Source organism: Chelmon rostratus, chromosome 18 (assembly GCF_017976325.1).
Source record: "Chelmon rostratus isolate fCheRos1 chromosome 18, fCheRos1.pri, whole genome shotgun sequence".
NCBI lineage: Eukaryota > Metazoa > Chordata > Actinopteri > Chaetodontiformes > Chaetodontidae > Chelmon > Chelmon rostratus.
In genome coordinates this window covers 19,392,806-19,412,417 of record NC_055675.1, presented here as the reverse complement: position 1 = coordinate 19,412,417, position 19,612 = coordinate 19,392,806, and the positions used below count along the sequence as shown (strand labels likewise).

The following is a 19,612-nucleotide window of genomic DNA, read 5'->3' as shown; positions in this document are numbered from 1 at the left end:
TCATTGAATTGCATGTTTTGTACACCAACGCTTCAAAACTTCTCTGCTGACCTTGGAAACAGTAGTTGACAAAACGATCTCACCACAAAGTCCATTTAGTGGCTGTTCTGGAGCTTTTGATCATATCAATAATCCACCTCAAACACATGGGAACTCTGAGGACTTCTCATCAATGTTCCCTAAAAAGTTCTCATTGAAAGATATTTGGTTTTTATTCATTTGTTTAATTGGCAGTGACCACACAGATAAACATTGTTGCAGACAGAAAAGCAGTGCAGCAGATGTGATGTACAGAGGGCATCAATCTGAAGTTAATTTTCAAACAAAATCTGACTAAAAACTGCAGGACAGATAAAACAGATGAAGAAGTTTATCATCACTATGACAGAAAAACGTGTAAATCCTCACAACTGAGCAGCTGAAACTTTTAACTGCCGGGGCAAGCAGCAGATTCTTCAAGCTAAACACATGGTTGGGACATCCTGGTGACCCAGTGATCAACATGCATACCACACTCCGTCCCGTACTGTTGCTCAGTTCCCACTTACATGCTATTCCCCCTCTCCGTCTCCCCTCGTTTCCTGTCACCTCACAGCCGTCCACTGCTGATTAAAGGCACAATTGCCCAAATAAAAACTTAGAAAACCTGCAGGGTCATCCGGTTTACTTGTCAAACAGATGCTGTTATGTGAAGACAGACGTCCTCCTTAACTGTGCAGAGCAGCGTCGAGGTCTGACTGGTCGCTGCTGGCTGTTGTGTTAGAGTGTGAGGCGAACCCTTGGGGCCCCATGCAGCAGAATACAGGAATGCACCCTGATCTGGGAGGATTTTAGTGTTAAGGCATGATTTATTGGCTTAACAAAGATTGCTTCACTGTCTAAGAGGCAGAACAGGGATACAAAAAAAATATGTTCTCCATTAAGCCAATGACACCTTAAAGCGCCGTCTAAAGGAAATCTGTGAGCTCCGTGAAAACGTCGGCTCTGCACCACCTTTTTAACCGTACATCTGTTTCAGGCTTTGTGTGGGCTGGTTTGTGTTTAGATGGCTGCAACTTTTTTCTCTTTTCGGTGGCTGTGAGCATTCTGCTTTCGTTGAAGCGACTCATCAGAGGCTGGATGGATTGTCATTAAATAGAGACATTCATGGTCCCCAGATTATAAAAATGGTAGATTATTCACAGGATCCACTTAGTAGTCCTATGAACATTTTTTTGATAGTTTTGAGTATTTGACATAGTATATAAACGTTTTAATAGTCTAAACGTCTCTTATAAAGTTAAAGGGAGCTGTGTTTCCAGTGTGCAGACGCTACTCGTATGACAGTTTCTCCAAAAGATAAATCTTGCTAACTTTGATGATGCACCGACTCCTCCTCCAGCCTTGCCATGAGGTTGACATTACTGGTTTTTATGGCGACGTCTTGAACTGTTGGATGACAGCAGTGGGGAGTAACTAAGTACATCACTAGTACTTGTATTTCACTTGAGTATTTCCATTTCCTGGTGCTTTATAATGTTCCTCTACTAAAATTCAGTGGGATATATGCTACATTTATCTGAAGATACAACTTATTATTATTTGATTAAACATTAAATAATTATCATTACTATCAATTAAGCCACCTGGCTGTTAAGTAATTCAAATTAACTCCACCTTTACCAGCTGCAACTTTAAGGTGATACACAATAATGCATCACTAATTAACACTCACTAATGTAATACATATATTTGATCTGAAATGGGCCATCCTGCATGGTGAATACTTTTACTTTTGGTACTTCTGAGTATACTTTGATGTTAATATTGTTGTACTTTAAGTGACATGTTGGATGCATGATTTTAGCTTGTAACATAGCATGCATTTACTGCGGTACTGATATTTTTACTTAAGTGAAGGATTCTTCCACCGCTGTTGGCAGGGTCACCATGCAATTTGGTACAGAGCTTTCATCTCCTGACTTTTCATCTAGTGCCACCATAAGGTCAACATTACACTGTAGTCTTCTTCATTCTGTCATTTTCTCTGACTCATTTTTATTTCTCTTCTTGCTCTTTCTTTTGATCTTTCTGTCTTTCTGTCTTACTTTGTGGCAAGTCTGTACTCGGCAGCAGAAAGCGGGGCATACTCAACATTCCTAAGGAGTGTCTGAGAGTCAAACTACTCTGACAGGCGGAAGGAGGAAAGAGTTTCACACACACTCTCTCTCTCATACACACGCACAAACACACACACACACGCGGAAAGCCAAGTCAAGAGAAGCTACAGTAATGATGTGTACATGCAGATACTCTCTCAGTGTGTACAGTTATTAAAAGACTTTAGAGGATGAATGCTCTTACAGTTCACAGAGCAGGGGATGTGGGAAACGCCCGTAACAAGCACAGAAGTACTTATACATGACATCACTTTGCCTGACTCACAGCTGGGATAGTCACCGCATCAAATGCCAGCTTGCCATGAAAAGTGAAACACACCCCGGCACAGACAGATCCGCGAGAAACTGGCCGCCATATTGGCTCATTGGATACATTTCGTTCACTGAAGTAAAGGAGCTTGGAGCCTAAATGTCCGAGTAACTCACGCAGTAACATTTGCCCTTTCTGTCAATCTGAGATACGCCCTTTTACCTCTCGATGCATGCGATGATAGCCAATCACATTAGGATGCTTAATAAAATGACAGCAGCTTTGACCAATAAGAGGCGTGGATTTTGACAGAAGGGGCGGGTGAAGGGCGTGTCTGTGGGGGCCTAGGGTGTCGCCGTGGTGGCTCCCATTCGAAGGCGACGGCGGTCGTCTATATTTCGGTTCTAATCTCACCAGAAAAGAGCAAAATAACTGCGAGCAGACAGTGAATTTGACACACTTTAGCCTTGAGACTTTTTTCAAATTCTTCTCGGTCGAGCTTGTGACGGGGCTCTGGAATGACGGGGTGTGCCGAGAATTTGAATTAGCTCGCCGTTAGTTTGAAGAAAGAGTGAGTCGGGGTAGAGAGAGAGGAGCCATTTTGTCCCGACTGTGTGGGAGAAAAGAAAGAGTGGAAAAGAGGAATCATACGGGAGGAGATCCTATTTTTGCTTTCTGTTCTCATGCTGTAGGGGGGAAAAACAGTCGGGCTTGGGAAATATAACTTGTCGGACACGTCTACGGGCACGTTATTTTGGGTGGTATTTAGCCAACTAGCTTGCCAGGCTAATCAACAAATCCCAGATTGTTAACTGTTAACGGTCAGGAGAAGCAGGGCAGTTGGTCAGGTTGGCTAAGGAGCTGGCTTTAGACTTCACATTGGCGTGCTAGGTTATCAGTTTTTTTGTATCCTGTCTGGGTGAACACAAGCTGTTTTTCAATGGCGAAGAAGACGTACGACTTGCTGTTCAAGCTGCTTCTGATCGGAGACTCGGGCGTGGGGAAGACCTGTGTGCTGTTCCGCTTCTCTGACGACGCCTTCAACACAACCTTCATCTCCACCATAGGTAAGAAGACTTGGGGCCACACATACTGGATGGTGTGTTGTTACAGGTGTTTCTGATTTAGTTGGCCCCACATCGGAGGTAGTTTGACAGCTGGGTGACTCGCCTGACTCTCCTGCAGCTGGAAATGGTAGGCAGGACATATTTGGTTAGCCAGTATGCTATCAGCATGCACTGGCTGGGTGACGTTAGCCCCTTTCCAGGCCTGCACAGGTTAGCTGGAAAGCTAGCTGTGCAGTTTTATGAGCGCTTAGCTAAACCCCAGCCACCCCTGTTTCAAATGTCTTTGACTTTAATAACAAAACACGATTTATATTATGGTTCAGCCTGCCAGTAAGGGCAGGTATAACCGGTTTAGGTGCCAGAGGGATTGCTGTCATGTCACTTGACCCAGTGGCTAGTGAGCTAACGATGCTATCACTGGGTAGCAGTACAGGGCCGTACTGCTGTTACAAAAGCACTAAAAACTCTCCCCACATAACTGACAGAGGCGTTTACATCTCAGTTTAAACATAAAGAACTATTAAGGCTTGTCCTTGTTGTAAATTACACCTTAAAGGTAAGAAATGTCTCGATCTTTGTGCAAAATGTTAGATGCCACATAAGTAAAGCCTCTCAAAAGCAGTGATGGAAGAAGTATTAAGATACTTTATCGAAGTAAACGAGGCAATTCCACAATGTAAAATCCTTCGTTTCTATGAAAAGTCCCTTCTTCAAAAATAAGTAGAAGTACCGTAAAATGTCTTCAAAATTGCAAAAGGGAAAGTACTGATGAATAAAAATGTCTTGTTTCAGGTTGTTATGTATTCAATGTTGCTGGTCATTACTGCTAGATTAATGTGTAAGCAAAATTTTAATGTTAACTACAGTGTATATATATTGTTTAGTCTTATCTAGACTAGTGGATCATGTCTTGTGAGAATATCATATGTTCTGTATGTCAAATCTGAATCCACAATGTAACTAGTGGCTAAAACTGTCAATAACAGTAGTAGTGGAGTGAAAAGTACAATATTCCCTCTGAAATGAAGTGGGGTGGATGTACCTCTGATTTATATTCAAGTAAATGTACTTTCCATGACTGCTCCAAAAAGAACCATGAACAATTCATCATGGTGCCATCATCAGCTTTTTTTTTTTCCCCTCTGACCTCTACGCATGCGTCCAACATCACGCTCACATGAGTCAAGTGTCAAACTATGTCAAATCCCTGCACAGCCCAAGTGAAGGCTCCATTTACTCCTGTTGCTTAAGATCAGTGCTGAGTAATAATGTAACATTAGAAGTGTTGTGCTGAACCACATGAAGCTGACTGTTGGCAATGCACACACATTATGTCCTTGATCTCTTGATTGAACTTAAATTTTAAACCCAGATTTTCGTAAGTGTTGCCAGCTCCTCCTGTATTGCCTAAAAACACACAACCATAATGGGCGACCGTGTTCCCAGTGGCATCCAGGTTAGATTAGATTTGTCAAAGTACAGCAATGAACAATTGCTCTGTTGCAAAACTTGCTGTCACGTGTATGCGGTTGTGGTTATGTTGATGTTGTGTCTCTGCAGTCAGCCTACAGTGTTAGTGTTGTTTTCTCCTCTGTGTTGTTTCTCATCATAGTCATTGTCTGTGCTGTCACAATAGAAACAAAACTATGGAAATAACATACTTTATTTGACTTAAAATCTGCCATATCAAAGCTCTGCCAGTTCAAGGGAAGACTGTGATGATGGTCAGATGCAGACTGACAGGTTCTTCAGCAGTCAAAGACCAATAGTGACCCTAGCTCATTGCAGGTGTGCTCCCTGCCAAGTTAGGTAGTAAGTAAAGTATTTTAGTGTTTGCAGCAACTACAGGTGTAAGGTTTTCCTCACCTTTAGAAAAATGTGATGAATTAACATTCTCTGTCTACCCTCAAGCAAAATTACAGAATAAGCTCCAATACAACCAGTTTAACGTGACAGATAATGTGCTTGATCCTGCAAAGGCTGTTTTCTGTTTTTGTTTAATTTATTCCAAAATGTGGTTAAACATGGGGCCAACTTATATATTTGTGAACGAGTTATTTAAAGTATCAAGAATAGCAGAAATGATGCTAAACACTGTGCTTGAACTGAAACTGTCCAACAGTCATTGTTGTCAGTTTGCTGACAAGAGATACTGGCATGACACAGACATTAGGAGTCAGAAACCAGCATCGGTTTACTCATGTCAGGATGTTCACTAAAAAGTTTTCACTGGTTCCCTTCGACAGACATCGGCTTAAAAACTGCAAGACAATCACAAGCTTCTGTCTCAGCTTGTTGGTGTTCTTTATCTGTTATCAAAACAAAGTTGTAAAAAGTTAAGAATAGTCTCTCAGCACATCATTTAATCCAGAACTGTAGTTGTGAGGGAGCTCTGATTGTCAACAGTATACAGCAAATATGTGAAATTATTGATTTTTTGATCCTGTCCTTTGGTTTTACTCCTGGAAATAGCCAGAGCCTTTTCTGACGTACTGCATGTTCTGTGTTGCATTCAAGGATTTTTAATTCAGATTACTGTGTGGTTATAACACTTTATATGATAATATATTTAATATTGTTATTTTCACCATTGATTGTTTTGCTGATTATTTCCTTGATTAATCTTTTGGTTTGTAGGTTGTCGGAAAATAGGCAACCATACCCTTCATAAACCCGCCCAGTGTGACGTCTTCAGATTACCAATATTACCAATTTTATTGGTATTATGGCAGATAAAGGAAAGAAGCAAATACTCATAACTGAGAACCTATATGAAGGTCATTTTTTCTCTTGTGCTTAAAAACCGACTTCAGTGATTAATCAGTTGCCAGATTAGTAGCTCACCATTTTTTTTATGGATTGATTAATTGTTTTGGCTCTGAATACATTATTAACGGACAGTTGCAGTTCTTTAATAACTATGAACACTAGCCTCTCAACGTGTGATGATCTACTTTTGCTTTTGTTGCTATGGGATTAGTGGTTTTATCTTTTTGCCCAGTATTTTGTTGGCTGTGATGGTTGCTAATGTTTTGGCATACACTACTGTAAGTTTAGTGGATGCAACAAAGGCGTCATAGCACTTCAGTGCAGTTGTACAAAATGTACAGACGTTTAATTACTAGAATCCATTTTACCAATCAAAAATTCCTGTCTTAACTTTTAGAGAAGGTCCAAAACATAAACCAGCTACAGCCTGATGTCTAAACTGTAAAGTCAAAACTTTGGGAAGAACAGCAGAAGCAGGACATTTGAAACAGGACTGTGTTCTTCCTCTGACACAGTACTCATACCTTTGGAGACACAGATGCACAGCTGCTTCTCAAAATACCCCCACTGGAAAGCCCCCCTCTGTCAGTCATCCTCATTTCCAATCTCTCTCTGCCCTTCCTCCTTGTATATTAGAGGTTATGCATATTAAGACTGCTGAATATGCATGATGTTGCGATCTGAAATCTCTTTCCACAACACATCATGAATTTTGCATGGAAACTGGCGATGGCTACAGTGGAATTCATACTTGTGGAAGGAATGGTTGCTCTGGGATTAAAAAGAAAGCCGTCCATAAACCATGTAGTCTCTGTTTTAAGATGCCGAATTCAACGTTTGGCTGTTCGTGGAAAGTGTCATTCCACTCTGAAGTGCGCCAATTTTTCCAGTGATTGGGTAAACGTGTGATTGCATAATGCACATATTTTCTTGACAACTTGCCAGTGCACCTCACCAGGAAAAAACACACAGATTCACTCAGTGTTTTTACTCCTTGCCAGGAACAGACAAATATTAAGTCATCCCTGCTGAGCTTGATTTTTGAGAAAACAACATTTAGTAATTGTTGTCAAGAATTGTATTATGCCCGGCATTTAATCGGTGCATGCTTGTTTCTGTTGAATGTTTTTGAGGTAAACTATCAACGTAGGCATATTAAACTGCGTCTCATCTGCAGAACTTCTGTCTTCCTTTGTCTCTCTTTGTTTCTAACTAACCATATCTTTCTGTCCCTCCCTCCCTCTCTCTGGGGAGTGCATAATATTTAGTGAGTCACACCTTGGCAGCCAGTTGCTTCATTATTCTATGGTCCTGCCCCACCTAGAGCACAGCTGTTTCTTGGACTTTTTAACCAACCACAATTTCTGACCAGAGCTGAGCTGACAGCTCACAATTTAACTGGAAAGCACAACTTTTTGGCCAAAAAGTTTCAGTCATGAGTCATTCCTTTTTAAACTGGCCTCCTCTATGGCTTCATGATTATGACAAAGATGATAATCTTGCTGACCCTAATAATAAATGCTGTGAACACAATAATTCATTAGGATTGTTTGTCTCCATCTCACTTTTGCACCTTGGGTTTTTTACTTTTAGTTGCAACTTAAAGGCGGTGAAAGTCGCTATCAAAATTTTCTAGGGTTGCAAGTAGTGATGATTTCTAACCCTAATCCTAACCCTGCTTTTCTTTGCACTGTATGATAGTAAATTGAATATCTTGGACCTCTGGACTGTTGGTCAGACAAGACAAATAATTTAAATGTGTCACTAATAGCTCCAGGGAATTGTGATTGTCATTTTTTGTAGTATCCCGACGATTTAGAGGTAAAAAAAGATGCATCGATTTATCAAGAAAATAATCAATGGATTAATCAGGAATGAAAATGATTGTTAGTGGTAGTTCTAGTTTAGTATGAGAAAGTCCAAAATCACTGATAAATGCACATCACAACTTCCCATACCCTAGAGTGACATCTTCATACTCTCTAATACACGAGATGTTCAGTTCGAGTTGAAATAAGACAGAGAAAAGCAGCAAATGCTCACATTAGAGCTGCAACCAGAGAATGTTTGACAGTTGTGGATGATGACCAAAACAATGCATTCATTAGCCGTACTAACCACAATTTTTGGTTGGTCCACTTATCAGCTAACCTCATAATGTTTCTGAATGCTTTACAATCACTCAATCATCATTACTTTGTTTGGTGGTAAATCGTAGTTTTGCCATAGCAGAAATCTTAAATTCTAATCCGGAGTGAGTCAGTTTACCACCAGGGTAGTCTCAAAACTGTTAACAGGTCTCAGCAGTTAAACTTAAAGGTTTAAAAAGATAACAAGTAGGACACAATATGAGACAGTTGGCCAAGAAAGACTTGTTGACGCCCTGAAAGAAAACATGGCGGAAATTAATTAAATCCAAAGTCCAACCAAAATGGAAACTGAAATAAGTCGGTTTCCACATTTAAAAAAATGGACACGTAGGAAAAACTGTACTCTCCCACCACAGCCTGTCCTCTCTCTGCACCGTCAGTCCAAATGCTCCAACCAAAAATTAAAAAAAAACCCCTTAAGGCTTCAACATCAGATATGACTAATACACTTCAAATATGCACAATATCATGTTTCTAACCAGCTGCGTTTAAACGCAGGATTCACAGTAAGGAGGTTATTGCAGTGCATGTCAACACGTTCTCAGTTTTCCTTCTTAAAACCTGTGTGTGCGTGTGCGTACATGCGAGTGCGTGTGCGTGTGTGTGTGCGTGTGCGTGCGTCCCCATTGTTTGCCAGCTGCTGATCCCACAGCTGTCTGCTGATAGGCTCAAGGTCTGGGCATGACACTGCAGAATCAGGAAGAGATAATGTTATTGTCTCTCTGATGGAAGCACTTGTCACTCACTCTCTATTTCCCTCTCCTCCTAAATGTCTTTCTTTGGCTGTTTCTGATTCTCCTTTGTTGACCTTGCTGTTTCTCTCACTGGGTTTCTGTTTCTCTGTGTTTCCATCAGTGCCAAAGTCTCTGTTTGTAAGCCTTCATTTCTTTATTTATCTGTCTCTCATTGTCAGCACTCCACATGCAAGTTATTCATATATTTTTGAGAGATATGAATGCTGATTTGTTGTCTTTCTTTTCAGGAATAGACTTCAAGATCAAAACTGTTGAATTACAAGGAAAGAAGATCAAACTACAGATCTGGTGAGTCAATGGACTGACTTGAGATGTTGCTTTTTATGTTACACAGACATTGTTAGAATCATCTTTCAGTTCAGCCTCTCCGGTTTGTGCCTTGTTACATCATCGTGAACCATCTGTTTGACATACCTCCCTCAAGCCCAGAAATATGCAAGAACAGGAAATGGTCATCAGTCCATCAGGAAGTCTGCTGTGGGGTTTTCATTGTTGTCCACAGCAGCTGATTTTCCAGAACTGAAATGACTTGATTTTTAACATTTTCTTCTGCAAATATCTATTAAGCTCCCAAATACTAGTGGATTAAATTGATTCATTATTTGGTGTAGCTGGATGTGTTGTCTTTGTTTTTTTTCCAGACAGCTGTTCAATACTATATTTGAGAGCCTGGAACCAGCAATGTTTTGGCACATTTGCTCAAAAAATAAGTTAAATACATTTCTCGACAGTGAATGACCACACTCAGAGTGTTGAACGATCATGGTTTATGACGATAAACAATATATAATGGGGACATGTTTAGCAAAACCTACACAATAAAACAGAAGAATTTACCAGCTAATGTCACCCTTATAATGGTTTTGTTTGCATTTAGTCATGGTTTTGATATAATAATCACGTTTGGCCTGATACTGTCCATTAAACCTCTTCCATGGCTATATGTATTTCTGTCTGTATCAGATACTCTCCTCTTCCTGTCCAAGCACATTATGTCTGGATTTGATCCTCACTACATAGCCTGAGCCCCCAGATATGTGGTCATTACCACCAGATTCAATAAACTCTTGCACAGCCAGCTATTGCTGTGAACGTCACAGTGACACAACTATTGTAAGCATAGGTTTGATTTGCTCATGTGAGTCTGATGCGTCTGGCCTTTTTCGTTTTCTATATCAGCCCTGACAGATGGATGCTGGCTGTGTTCCACCAGATAGGAAAATGTCATAGTTGTGATGCAGACGTGTGAGGGACACAGTTAGCTAGCAGTGGATTTTATTGTGTGTGTTTAGCAGGTTCATGTTGAATTGTAAGGCTTTCCAGGCAAGTACTGTAATTTAGAGTCAGAATTGTGCTAATGGGCCATTAAACATTTTAAGACTTTTATCAGCCTATTTTGGTGATTAAAAGAATTGCATTACAATGACTCACAGATCTTGGGACACCTTGTAATGGCCTGTAACTAGCATAAATAATGAATTCAGATTTCACCATTGAGTAAACAGCTATGTACAGATAAAAAAAACACAGCTAATGTAAATGTACTCTTAATAATATTATATAATAATACTGTGATTTGCTTTTCTGCCTCAAACAAAATGTTTCAACATTTGTTGCTGGTATGTGTTGTGATTTGCAGTCATGGAAGGTGAGAAGTCTCAGCATCTTGTGAAGTTGAGTCATTGGGATATAATACAAGAAAGTAATGAATAGAAATAAATAAAGTGTGCATGTGTGTTTGTGTGTGTGTAGGGACACAGCAGGCCAGGAACGGTTCCACACCATCACCACCTCCTACTACAGAGGCGCCATGGGCATCATGCTGGTCTACGACATCACTAATGCCAAGAGCTTTGAAAACATCAGCAAATGGCTGCGCAACATTGACGAGGTAAAACACACACACACACACACACACACACACACACACACACACACACACACACACTCCATACTCGAGCCAATATCATGTGGATTTATGTGGCTGTGTAACGTCTTATCAGAGATGTTATCAGGATCTTTCTTGCGATTTGGGGAGTTTAATATTGGCACTCCTTTTTCTATTGTGATAACTTTGGCATAATGACAGTGGCTTAAATACTTTAAGGGAATGTAGCCAACTAGCTGGCTGATCTGTGTGCAGTGAGCTGTGTAGCAGGAGGCTGTGACTAAAAGACATCAGATGAGCCAGATGTCTGTGTGCATCTGGTTCATTGTAGAAGAACCAGGGCTTGTACTGTTTTGTCTCTTGAATATTGGTAAAAGCAGGAGCTCAGAAACAGACGAAAACAAAGGCACGTCTGCTGTTTCAAGCTTTCAGTTTTACTGTCATCGGGAAGGAGTAGATGTGTTTGGAATAGCAGCTAATGCACTCAAAAGGTTTGACAGCTGATTAACCAGTGACAGTAATTTGTGATTTGTCAGATAAAATAAACCATTATGTAAACAATTTTAGTTCTTTAGAAGCTTCATACCATTACTCATCATATATCTACTAATACCAAATTATTCTATGCAGAGCAGTTAGTACGAATTGTATATTGTAATATTACCGTATTGTTTTATATTGTCCACAAATGATCCTCTTTTCCATGAAGTGTATCCAGCTGTAGTCAAACTCCTTCAGTACAAGAACACCATAACTCATCGCTTCACTCTCAAAATTAGTGGTCTTTGTTTTGTCTATATAAACAGCATTAACTATTACTTCAAAAAAAAGGTTACACAACATCGGAGCTCTGTACGAGATCAGTAAATGTCTGTGTGCAATATGAGTTGATGAAAGAGGATTTAACCGGATCTGTGAGGACCAGTGTCTCCATCCTTGTTTTGTCGTAATGGATATCAGGCCATAAGGGCAGGGAAGTGTAGCCTAATGTACATTTAAGCATTTAGTGACATCAGTCTCCACCAGGCCTGATGTTTCAGAATGATAGTGAGAAAAGCTGTCTGTAACACTGGTCATGGTTCATCCTGCTGCTGAGCTCACCCCTGTTAGAGGGAGATGGATCTCTGCGGATAATTGAGCCTCTGTTTTAGCGTCCATCTATATTGTTTTTCCTATGCTGGTGCTTGGTGTTTCTTTTCCTTGCACAGTCTATTGTCTTATATATATATTTATATAGCGGGCTCACTATTTGGATTCCACATTGAAAAAATAACTTAACTGCCAGAGTAGGATACGTCAATGCGGTTGTGTAGAAGCTAGCTTAGTGTTTCCATTGGGAACATTTATCAGAGGTAAGCAGTGTTTCACACAGTTCTGTTGTAAAGAATATATGAGGATGCCGTAATAACAGTTATTAACATGGACTTATCATTTCTTCTCTGTGACAGCCAACACAATCCACTGCCTGTCAGTTGCTGTCATGCTCAACTGGCCACATAACGGCTGACTAAAGCAACTTAACTTCCCCCTATACCATACACTTTCTGTGACTGCGGCAACATGCTGGCAACTCACAACAAACCTGCTAGTCTGCGTCACCTGTTAGGTTTAGGTTACCCACAAGGCCACCTTCGTTCAAGAGGAGGCTGGTGGCTTTTTGCAGGTGGAAAAATCAAGAACACGTCTGCCATCTAGTGACTCTTCTTTTGAGTCAGTCCGTGGCCTTTTTTGTGGGGCATTCTCCAAAAAAGGCAGTTATGTCACACTTGATTTCATGTTGCTTGTCTTTGTAAAGAAAAATTTGAAAATTTTAAACTCACAGTCTGCGGATGTTTACAAATCAAGACTCGACAGTCTAACAGTGGCATAGCAGTCAGTGCTGGGAAAAAAAGTTTGAATCGAGTTGAATCGTGACCTCAAACTTGAAAGTCGGATTAAATTGTGGATTTGGAGAAAAGTGACAGTGCCGGAGATTTGTGAGTACTATCTTACTGTTTATCTCAGTAGTGGTTATTTTATTATGGGAGTAATCTTGTGGAAGCCATGCCAGATCAAACACATCAGATGAATTACTGTCACAGTTACAATCAATAGCTCGCATTATCAGTCTTTATTATTCCTGGAAGCAACGATACGCTATTATATTATGACACATGATTGGTATAAAGGTGTTGCGCACTGAATGAAGCGGATTGGGTGAGACCGCCGGGCATTTCTTGCAATTTTTCTCACCCTTTGCTGTTAAGCTTCGAGCCCGGTCAGGGAAAGGAAACACAATGCATTTCCTGCTAACTAAGAACTGCGCCTTACTCATGTTGCACTTCTGTGTTTGAAAGCTTGTTGTTGACTCCAGAAGAGCTAATGGGATGGAGATTTCTGCCCCTTAGAGAATAGTGTGGGGGCAATGAAAATCAGTGGTTTCTTGTTTTGGTTCATAACCCCTCAGAACAAACGGACACCTACTCACAACCTATTGTGCAAGTTTGCATGTTTTATGGCTTGTGACGCCTTCAACCATTCAACAAGTACTCAATCAATACAAATTTCATTGGCAACTATTTTAATAGTCGAGTAATTGTCATTTTTTAATAAAAAAGGGCAAACATTTCCTGGTTCCAGCTTCTCCAATGTGAGGATTTGATGTTGCTCTTTGTCATACAGAAGAATAAACTGAGCATCTTTGGGTTTTTGGATTGTTGGCTGGAAGAAACGGGACATTTGAAGACGCTTTAAATGTGGGAAATGTTTCACTATTTTCTGATATTTTATAGAATATACAATCAATTAAGTGAGAAATCGGTAGATTAACGAATAATAAAAATAATTACTCTTGTTTCCTCTTTTTCTTTCTGTTTTTGTTCTATGTCATTCTAGATTGATGGGGCAGTTTTCACTATTGTCTGACATTTTATAAACCAAAGGATTTGTTGTTAAGAGTAATTGTGAGATAGATCGCTAGTTAAAATATTTTAGTTGCATCCCTAAAAATTACCGGACAATTACAAGTTTTAAAGTCTGAAAATGTCAATCTAAAGTCTTGTCTATGTATGTGTGTAACATAAATATTCTTTGCGTTTTTTTTCTGTGCTTTTAATCATCTTGAGACCCTTTCAGGGTGTCCTGAGTCATAGTTTGGGGACCACGGACATGACTGAGGGGGAAGAACGGTTGTCACACTAGTTTCTAAGCACTTCTTGCACATCTCAGATAGACAGATGCAATAATTCCTAGATGCGAAGCCATGTTCCCCTACAGAATTAAAAAGTTACTGACTTGCTCACTCACTCACTTTGTCTCTCTGCCCAAAGGGGCCAATAGGAGCTTCGAAATGTTAATATATGACCTGCGTGCGTGCGTGCGTGCGTGCGTGCGTGCGTGCGTGCGTGCGTGCGTGTGTGTGTGTCATTGGGGTTGATCGATTGGTTGGCTTGTGAGATCTTCTCCACTTGTGATTAGTTCAAAGCAAACATGCCGGTGTCGTGTGCATGAAATCGGAGATGAAGCTAAGTTGAATGTTGCTGATAAGAAAAAGTCATCTAATAACATCCTCTCTCATTTTTATTTTTTTCAGCATGCAAATGAGGACGTCGAGAGGATGCTGCTAGGCAACAAGTGTGACATGGAGGACAAGAGGGTCGTACCAAAAGCCAAGGGGGAGCAGGTGAGATGGTGCAGTCCACTGTAGCTATAAGCAGCCGCCTGTCATCAAGGCCCTGCGTGCTGATTGGCTGATTTGTTTCTGCCATTCGTTCTGTTCATAGACCTGAATCTAAACATCTTCTGTTCATTAAGTCCCCTGCAGGTCATCACATTTCAGTTTTACTTTGACAGCCTGACACGACATTTACCAGACAACGCTGTTTCAACACTGACAGTCAGAACATGAAGTAGCAGGAAAATAGAACAGCTGCTATGATGTTTGTTAAACACAGTGTTTGGAGAGTGGGTTTAAACTCAGCATTAGAACTGGCGAACATAGTCCAGAAGCTTCTTGAACTTACTTGTGAAATGCCAGCTTGCACCATCCACAAAAACACTGCCTCCTTATAGAACTTTGCTGTAAGCTGCTGCTTGTCTTTGCATGCCACAAAGGCTTATGCCTACTATAACAACTCAGACTAGTGACAGCAACTACTCAAACAGCACTTTCTTGAGACATAAACCATCTAACATGAATAGAAAATAAAAGAGAATCCTTTAATGTTATATGTGGATGTCCAAACTAAAATATTTTAGTAGCAAAACATTAGGTTTGGTAGCAGCCCATATTGCAGGTAGAGTTTTATACGCTGAAGATTTCTCTCTAAAGTAGCGGCTACAGTGTGAAAGGTTAGAGAGTAACTGGACTTTGTAGTCAAATGTAAACGAGGATCAGGGCTGAGAAATGTGAGCCTCTTTACTGTTTTAACAGTTCCAGTTAAGGTGCCCTTAAGCTCAACCAAAAACACACTTTACATTGAAATTTGAGCTAAAATGTGTGAAAAGCCTCATTTCAGAATTGGCTGTCTTGCTGCAAATGTTTGTTTACTTAATGAATATAAGGCTTGCATTATATCTGAGCCTCCAGACAAATTCCAGACCTGCTTTGTGGTCACATCTTTAGCTGCACTAATGTTCAGTCCCTGTGTTTCGACCTCGCTAAATAACTGTGTGATTATGTCTGATTTGCTGAAGAGCAGATAACAGAGACATGATAAATCAGCTTGCTTCAGAAAATCTTATATGTTCTCTTGGGGGTTTATAGTTGCTTTAGTCAAACAAAGTCCTGCATTTTTTATGAGTATGCAAAATAGATAAATGGGTTTAACTGATGACACTGAAATATGGCTGAAAAGAAAGGGATGGCTTAATTTCTGGACACGATCTTTGCAGACCAAGGCATAATTCAGGTTGTGTATAGGCAGTTAAGAGCAGTATAATATGTTTTGAATGGGCTGACTTGTGCAGCAACAGTGGTACAGGAACAATAAATCAACTGCACCACTTGCCGGGCTGCTTACAGAGCTGGCTTGATCTGTGGATTCACAAAAGCACAACATGTCCATATCACTGAGGAGATATATTTCCCTTTTTAATAAACAGTCAGCATTGCTCACCTCAGACTCTGTTTGAGTAAAGACTGACATCTAGTAGAAATATCAAGGCCACTATTTGTGATGCTGAGTTATGGTTGCAACTCAAGCTTGAGCTCCTACACACTAATAATACTTTGCTCCAGATTGCCAGTGTAAGGTATATGTTTACTCAACAATGCAATATATCTGACACAAATTGGGGTCTCTACATAACCTGGTTACAGCACCAGGACTCAAACTGTGTCAGATTGCAGTCATCACTTTCTTCTCTTTATTCTTTGACAGTCTCCTCTCTTCTTTCTTTCTTTCACAACATTTTTAAGTACTTTAAGCAGGATTGTTATTTTCCTCTCACATGAATGCACTGATAGCTTTGAGGGAGCAACCGTGGTGACTCCTGTATCCGGTGACGTCACTCTCCTTGCGTGTCCTTTATTAGCGTACAGGGTTTGGTGTTTGGATATGAAATCTCCAGTGTGGCGCCCAATCAGTCAGAACAAGTGGAAAACATCTGTGTGGGTGTGCAGGGCCTGTACGAGCTCTGGCTCATTGTACCAAAGCAAACTAGCAGTGACTGGTCTGTCTGCAGATTTAGCAACATCAGATACAGATCTGCTTACTCATACACACACCTAGCTGACTAGAATGAAGTGTGTGTGTATATATATATATGTGTGTGTGTGTGTGCTGGAGTTGGTAAGACCTGTGATACCTGATCTCTGTTCTGCACAGAGGATCAGCCACTTTATTTTTGGACTGGAGCTTCTTCATCGCTCTAACTCTGCCTTCTCCCCTGCAGATTGCGAGGGAGCATGGCATTAGGTTTTTCGAGACGAGCGCTAAGGCCAACATCAACATCGAGAAGGCTTTCCTCACGTTAGCAGAAGACATCCTGAGAAAGGTGCGTGCGTGCTTTCAACACCATCTGACCTATAGTGTTAAAGTGTGTGCGTGTGTTCAATAATAATGTCTAAAAGTGTTTGTACATGAAATGAATTCACCGGTTGATGGAATTATATTATGAATTAATTATTGTCTTTTATAGAATTACAGGAACAAGTGCATGAATTTAAATGTGAATTATTAGTGTAATTTATTAGTATTTTTTAGTATACTGTATGTCAGAGTTCTGCCGACTTCACATGGCTAAATATGTGCTGACAGGTGGTGGAGTCACTGCTGGTGTTATTACCTTAAACAACAGAGCTTGTCAATCAGGTGAAGGGGCCAAAGCTTCCTCCTTGTCAGCGTTTGTAGCCTTCTAAATGTTAAAAAGTAAATTTCCTTACCATCCCTGAAGATAGTCAGTGTGGTCCTACAACATAGCTAACAAGTCAATGGAGTCCCCTCTGAATCACCAGTTTTGCCAAATACTTGATATTTGGATGTGCTTGTGGTTCCTGCCTCTTTAGCTGTAGGTGTTTGAATATGAATTAATAATAAATGTATTATTCACGACCAGCGTGCCCACCCACCCACACTAAACTCCTGTAACAGCCTGCATGTAAAGTCTTGTGTTTAATGCCTTTGGCCTACATCTGTGACGTTAAAACATCGAACTCGAGGGGCTTCTCACTGATGGTTGAAACCATCGGTCTTCAGGGGACCGCCCTCGATTATTGTTTAAGCTTTGGTCATACAGAGCTTCAGCAGACCTCGAGACAGAACGGATTGTTGATGCTGTGCCTCGTTCGCTCGTTCTCTGCATAAGAAACTCCTAGTCAGCAGAAAGATCATGACTCGCCGTCATTTTGTCATCGCTGACAGGTGTAGTCACACAGCCGGCAGTTTTGCATCAAATATGACACATTGCATTGTGGGATCGTTAGCAGGAAGTAGCGTACACGCGATGGACGCCATCTTTAAGGGCTGTGTCCACTACAATGATTCTCGTGCATTTAATAAGATGTATTTCTTTCTTTCTCTCTCTTTGTGTGCGCGCGTGTGTTTTTCTGCCACAGACGCCTGTAAAAGAGCCCAACAGTGAAAACGTCGACATCAGCAGTGGAAGTGGAGTCACAGGATGGAAGAGCAAGTGCTGCAGTTGAACAACTTCTCTGTTTCACTCACACTAACGCACACCGACACACATACACACACTGACACACACACACACACACACACTCTCTCTCTCTCTCTCTCTCTAACTGCTAACTCTAACTCTCTCGCTCTCTAACCTGTCTCATGAGTTTTCTTGCACACTGACACTCTCTGTCTGTCTCTATCAGAATAAAACAGTAAACCACTTCACTCGTCTAATACCCCGCCCTCCCCCACCCCCACCCAATCATATTCTTCCACTCTCCATCTGATGATCATTTTTATTTCTGATAAAAAGAGAAATCCAGTCACGTTTCTTGTCATTTGTTTTAAAAGTTGTAAAAAAAAAAAAAAAAAAAGTGAAAAGACAAGCTCATATTTTTAATATTTCCTTTGCCTGAGCTCACCTGGTTGGACACCCTCACCCACCCTTAACTCCACCCCACCCCTCCCCACCCACCCACAGCACTCACCTTCAGTCAGAGGAAATCAAAATAAAAGAAAATCCAACAAAAAGACAAATGTAGGATTAACATTTTGTACACTTAGTGAGGTTTCTGTTGTCTAACCGTATTTGGTCATTTACAATTTGTTACCAAGTGACAGAGGCGTGGCTAGCTCCTTTTGTATGTGGGGGTTTATTTTGTCCTGTGCCTTATATGGAAGACAGGGGCGGGGCTGTGTGGTGGGCGGAGCCACATCCACCCAATGGAATTACAGTAAAATATTCTGTTGGTTCAGGCTCCCGATGCGAGGAAGCCGAACTGAAGCAGAAGCGTTTGAATTTCTCCTCCAGCCAAGAGAACGGCATTATACAATATGTCCTGTTTATTGATGTTTTATTTTTATCTGTATGATTTATTTTACTTTTCCCTTTTTTTTTGTTTGTTTTTTTTGCTCCTGCATGCGGATTTCTTTGGGTTGGAAGCGTTTCTGTAACGTTGTGTAACGTTTGCCACTGGGTAACTGTGGGCGGGAGGTACAGAAGTTCTCTTTGGAAATTCAAACAGTTTTGCAGATCCATTAAAAATAAGCTTGTTTAAGTTAACTTGTTTGTCCTCAATGATGTGCAGTATGTTTCATGTCTCCTCAGATTTCTCTTTTTCCGTCAGCGTCACATTTACTGGATTTAACAGGCAGGATTTGAAGAGTTTATGACCTGAAGAGGGGGTTCAGTAGCCGAGAAAAGCTTAAAATAATATCTTTCAGTGGTGAAGATGGTGGAGCCTCTATTTCTTAGTTCTTCTCTCATAAGTCAGTGAGAGGAATATTACTTACGTCATTAAAGAATATGTCAGATGTTCCTGCAGATTTTCAGGTCAAAGTTAATCTTTGCTGATTCTTTATTTTTTTTAACGCGACTGTCCAGTGAAGAGGCCTTCTCCACAGCACAGTTTGAAAAGCACAGGTGCTGTTAATAACACTAATGATGGGCTCCATGTAGGTGTCTGAGTAAACC

General features: G+C 40.6%; 1 protein-coding gene across 1 annotated transcript; it reads left to right on the top strand.

Moving 5' to 3' along the window:
• Positions 1-2,767: 2,767 nt before the first annotated feature.
• On the top strand, positions 2,768-18,524 carry rab10 (RAB10, member RAS oncogene family). The gene is made up of 6 exons (XM_041958931.1): positions 2,768-3,476; positions 9,378-9,438; positions 10,903-11,041; positions 14,610-14,699; positions 16,913-17,014; positions 18,075-18,524. Exons 1-6 carry the CDS (start codon positions 3,350-3,352, stop codon positions 18,159-18,161), a joined length of 606 nt encoding a protein of 201 aa, XP_041814865.1. The 5' UTR covers positions 2,768-3,349; the 3' UTR covers positions 18,162-18,524.
• The last annotated feature ends 1,088 nt before the right edge of the window (positions 18,525-19,612 follow it).

Excerpts from the sequence above, each read along its gene's own strand:
- rab10 (XM_041958931.1), top strand. The coding sequence starts at position 3,350 with ATGGCGAAGAAGACGTACGACTTGCTGTTCAAGCTGCTTCTGATCGGA. Across the intron at positions 3,477-9,377 it reads AACCTTCATCTCCACCATAG|GAATAGACTTCAAGATCAAA; the intron begins GTAAGAAGACTT and ends CTTTCTTTTCAG. Across the intron at positions 11,042-14,609 it reads GGCTGCGCAACATTGACGAG|CATGCAAATGAGGACGTCGA; the intron begins GTAAAACACACA and ends TATTTTTTTCAG.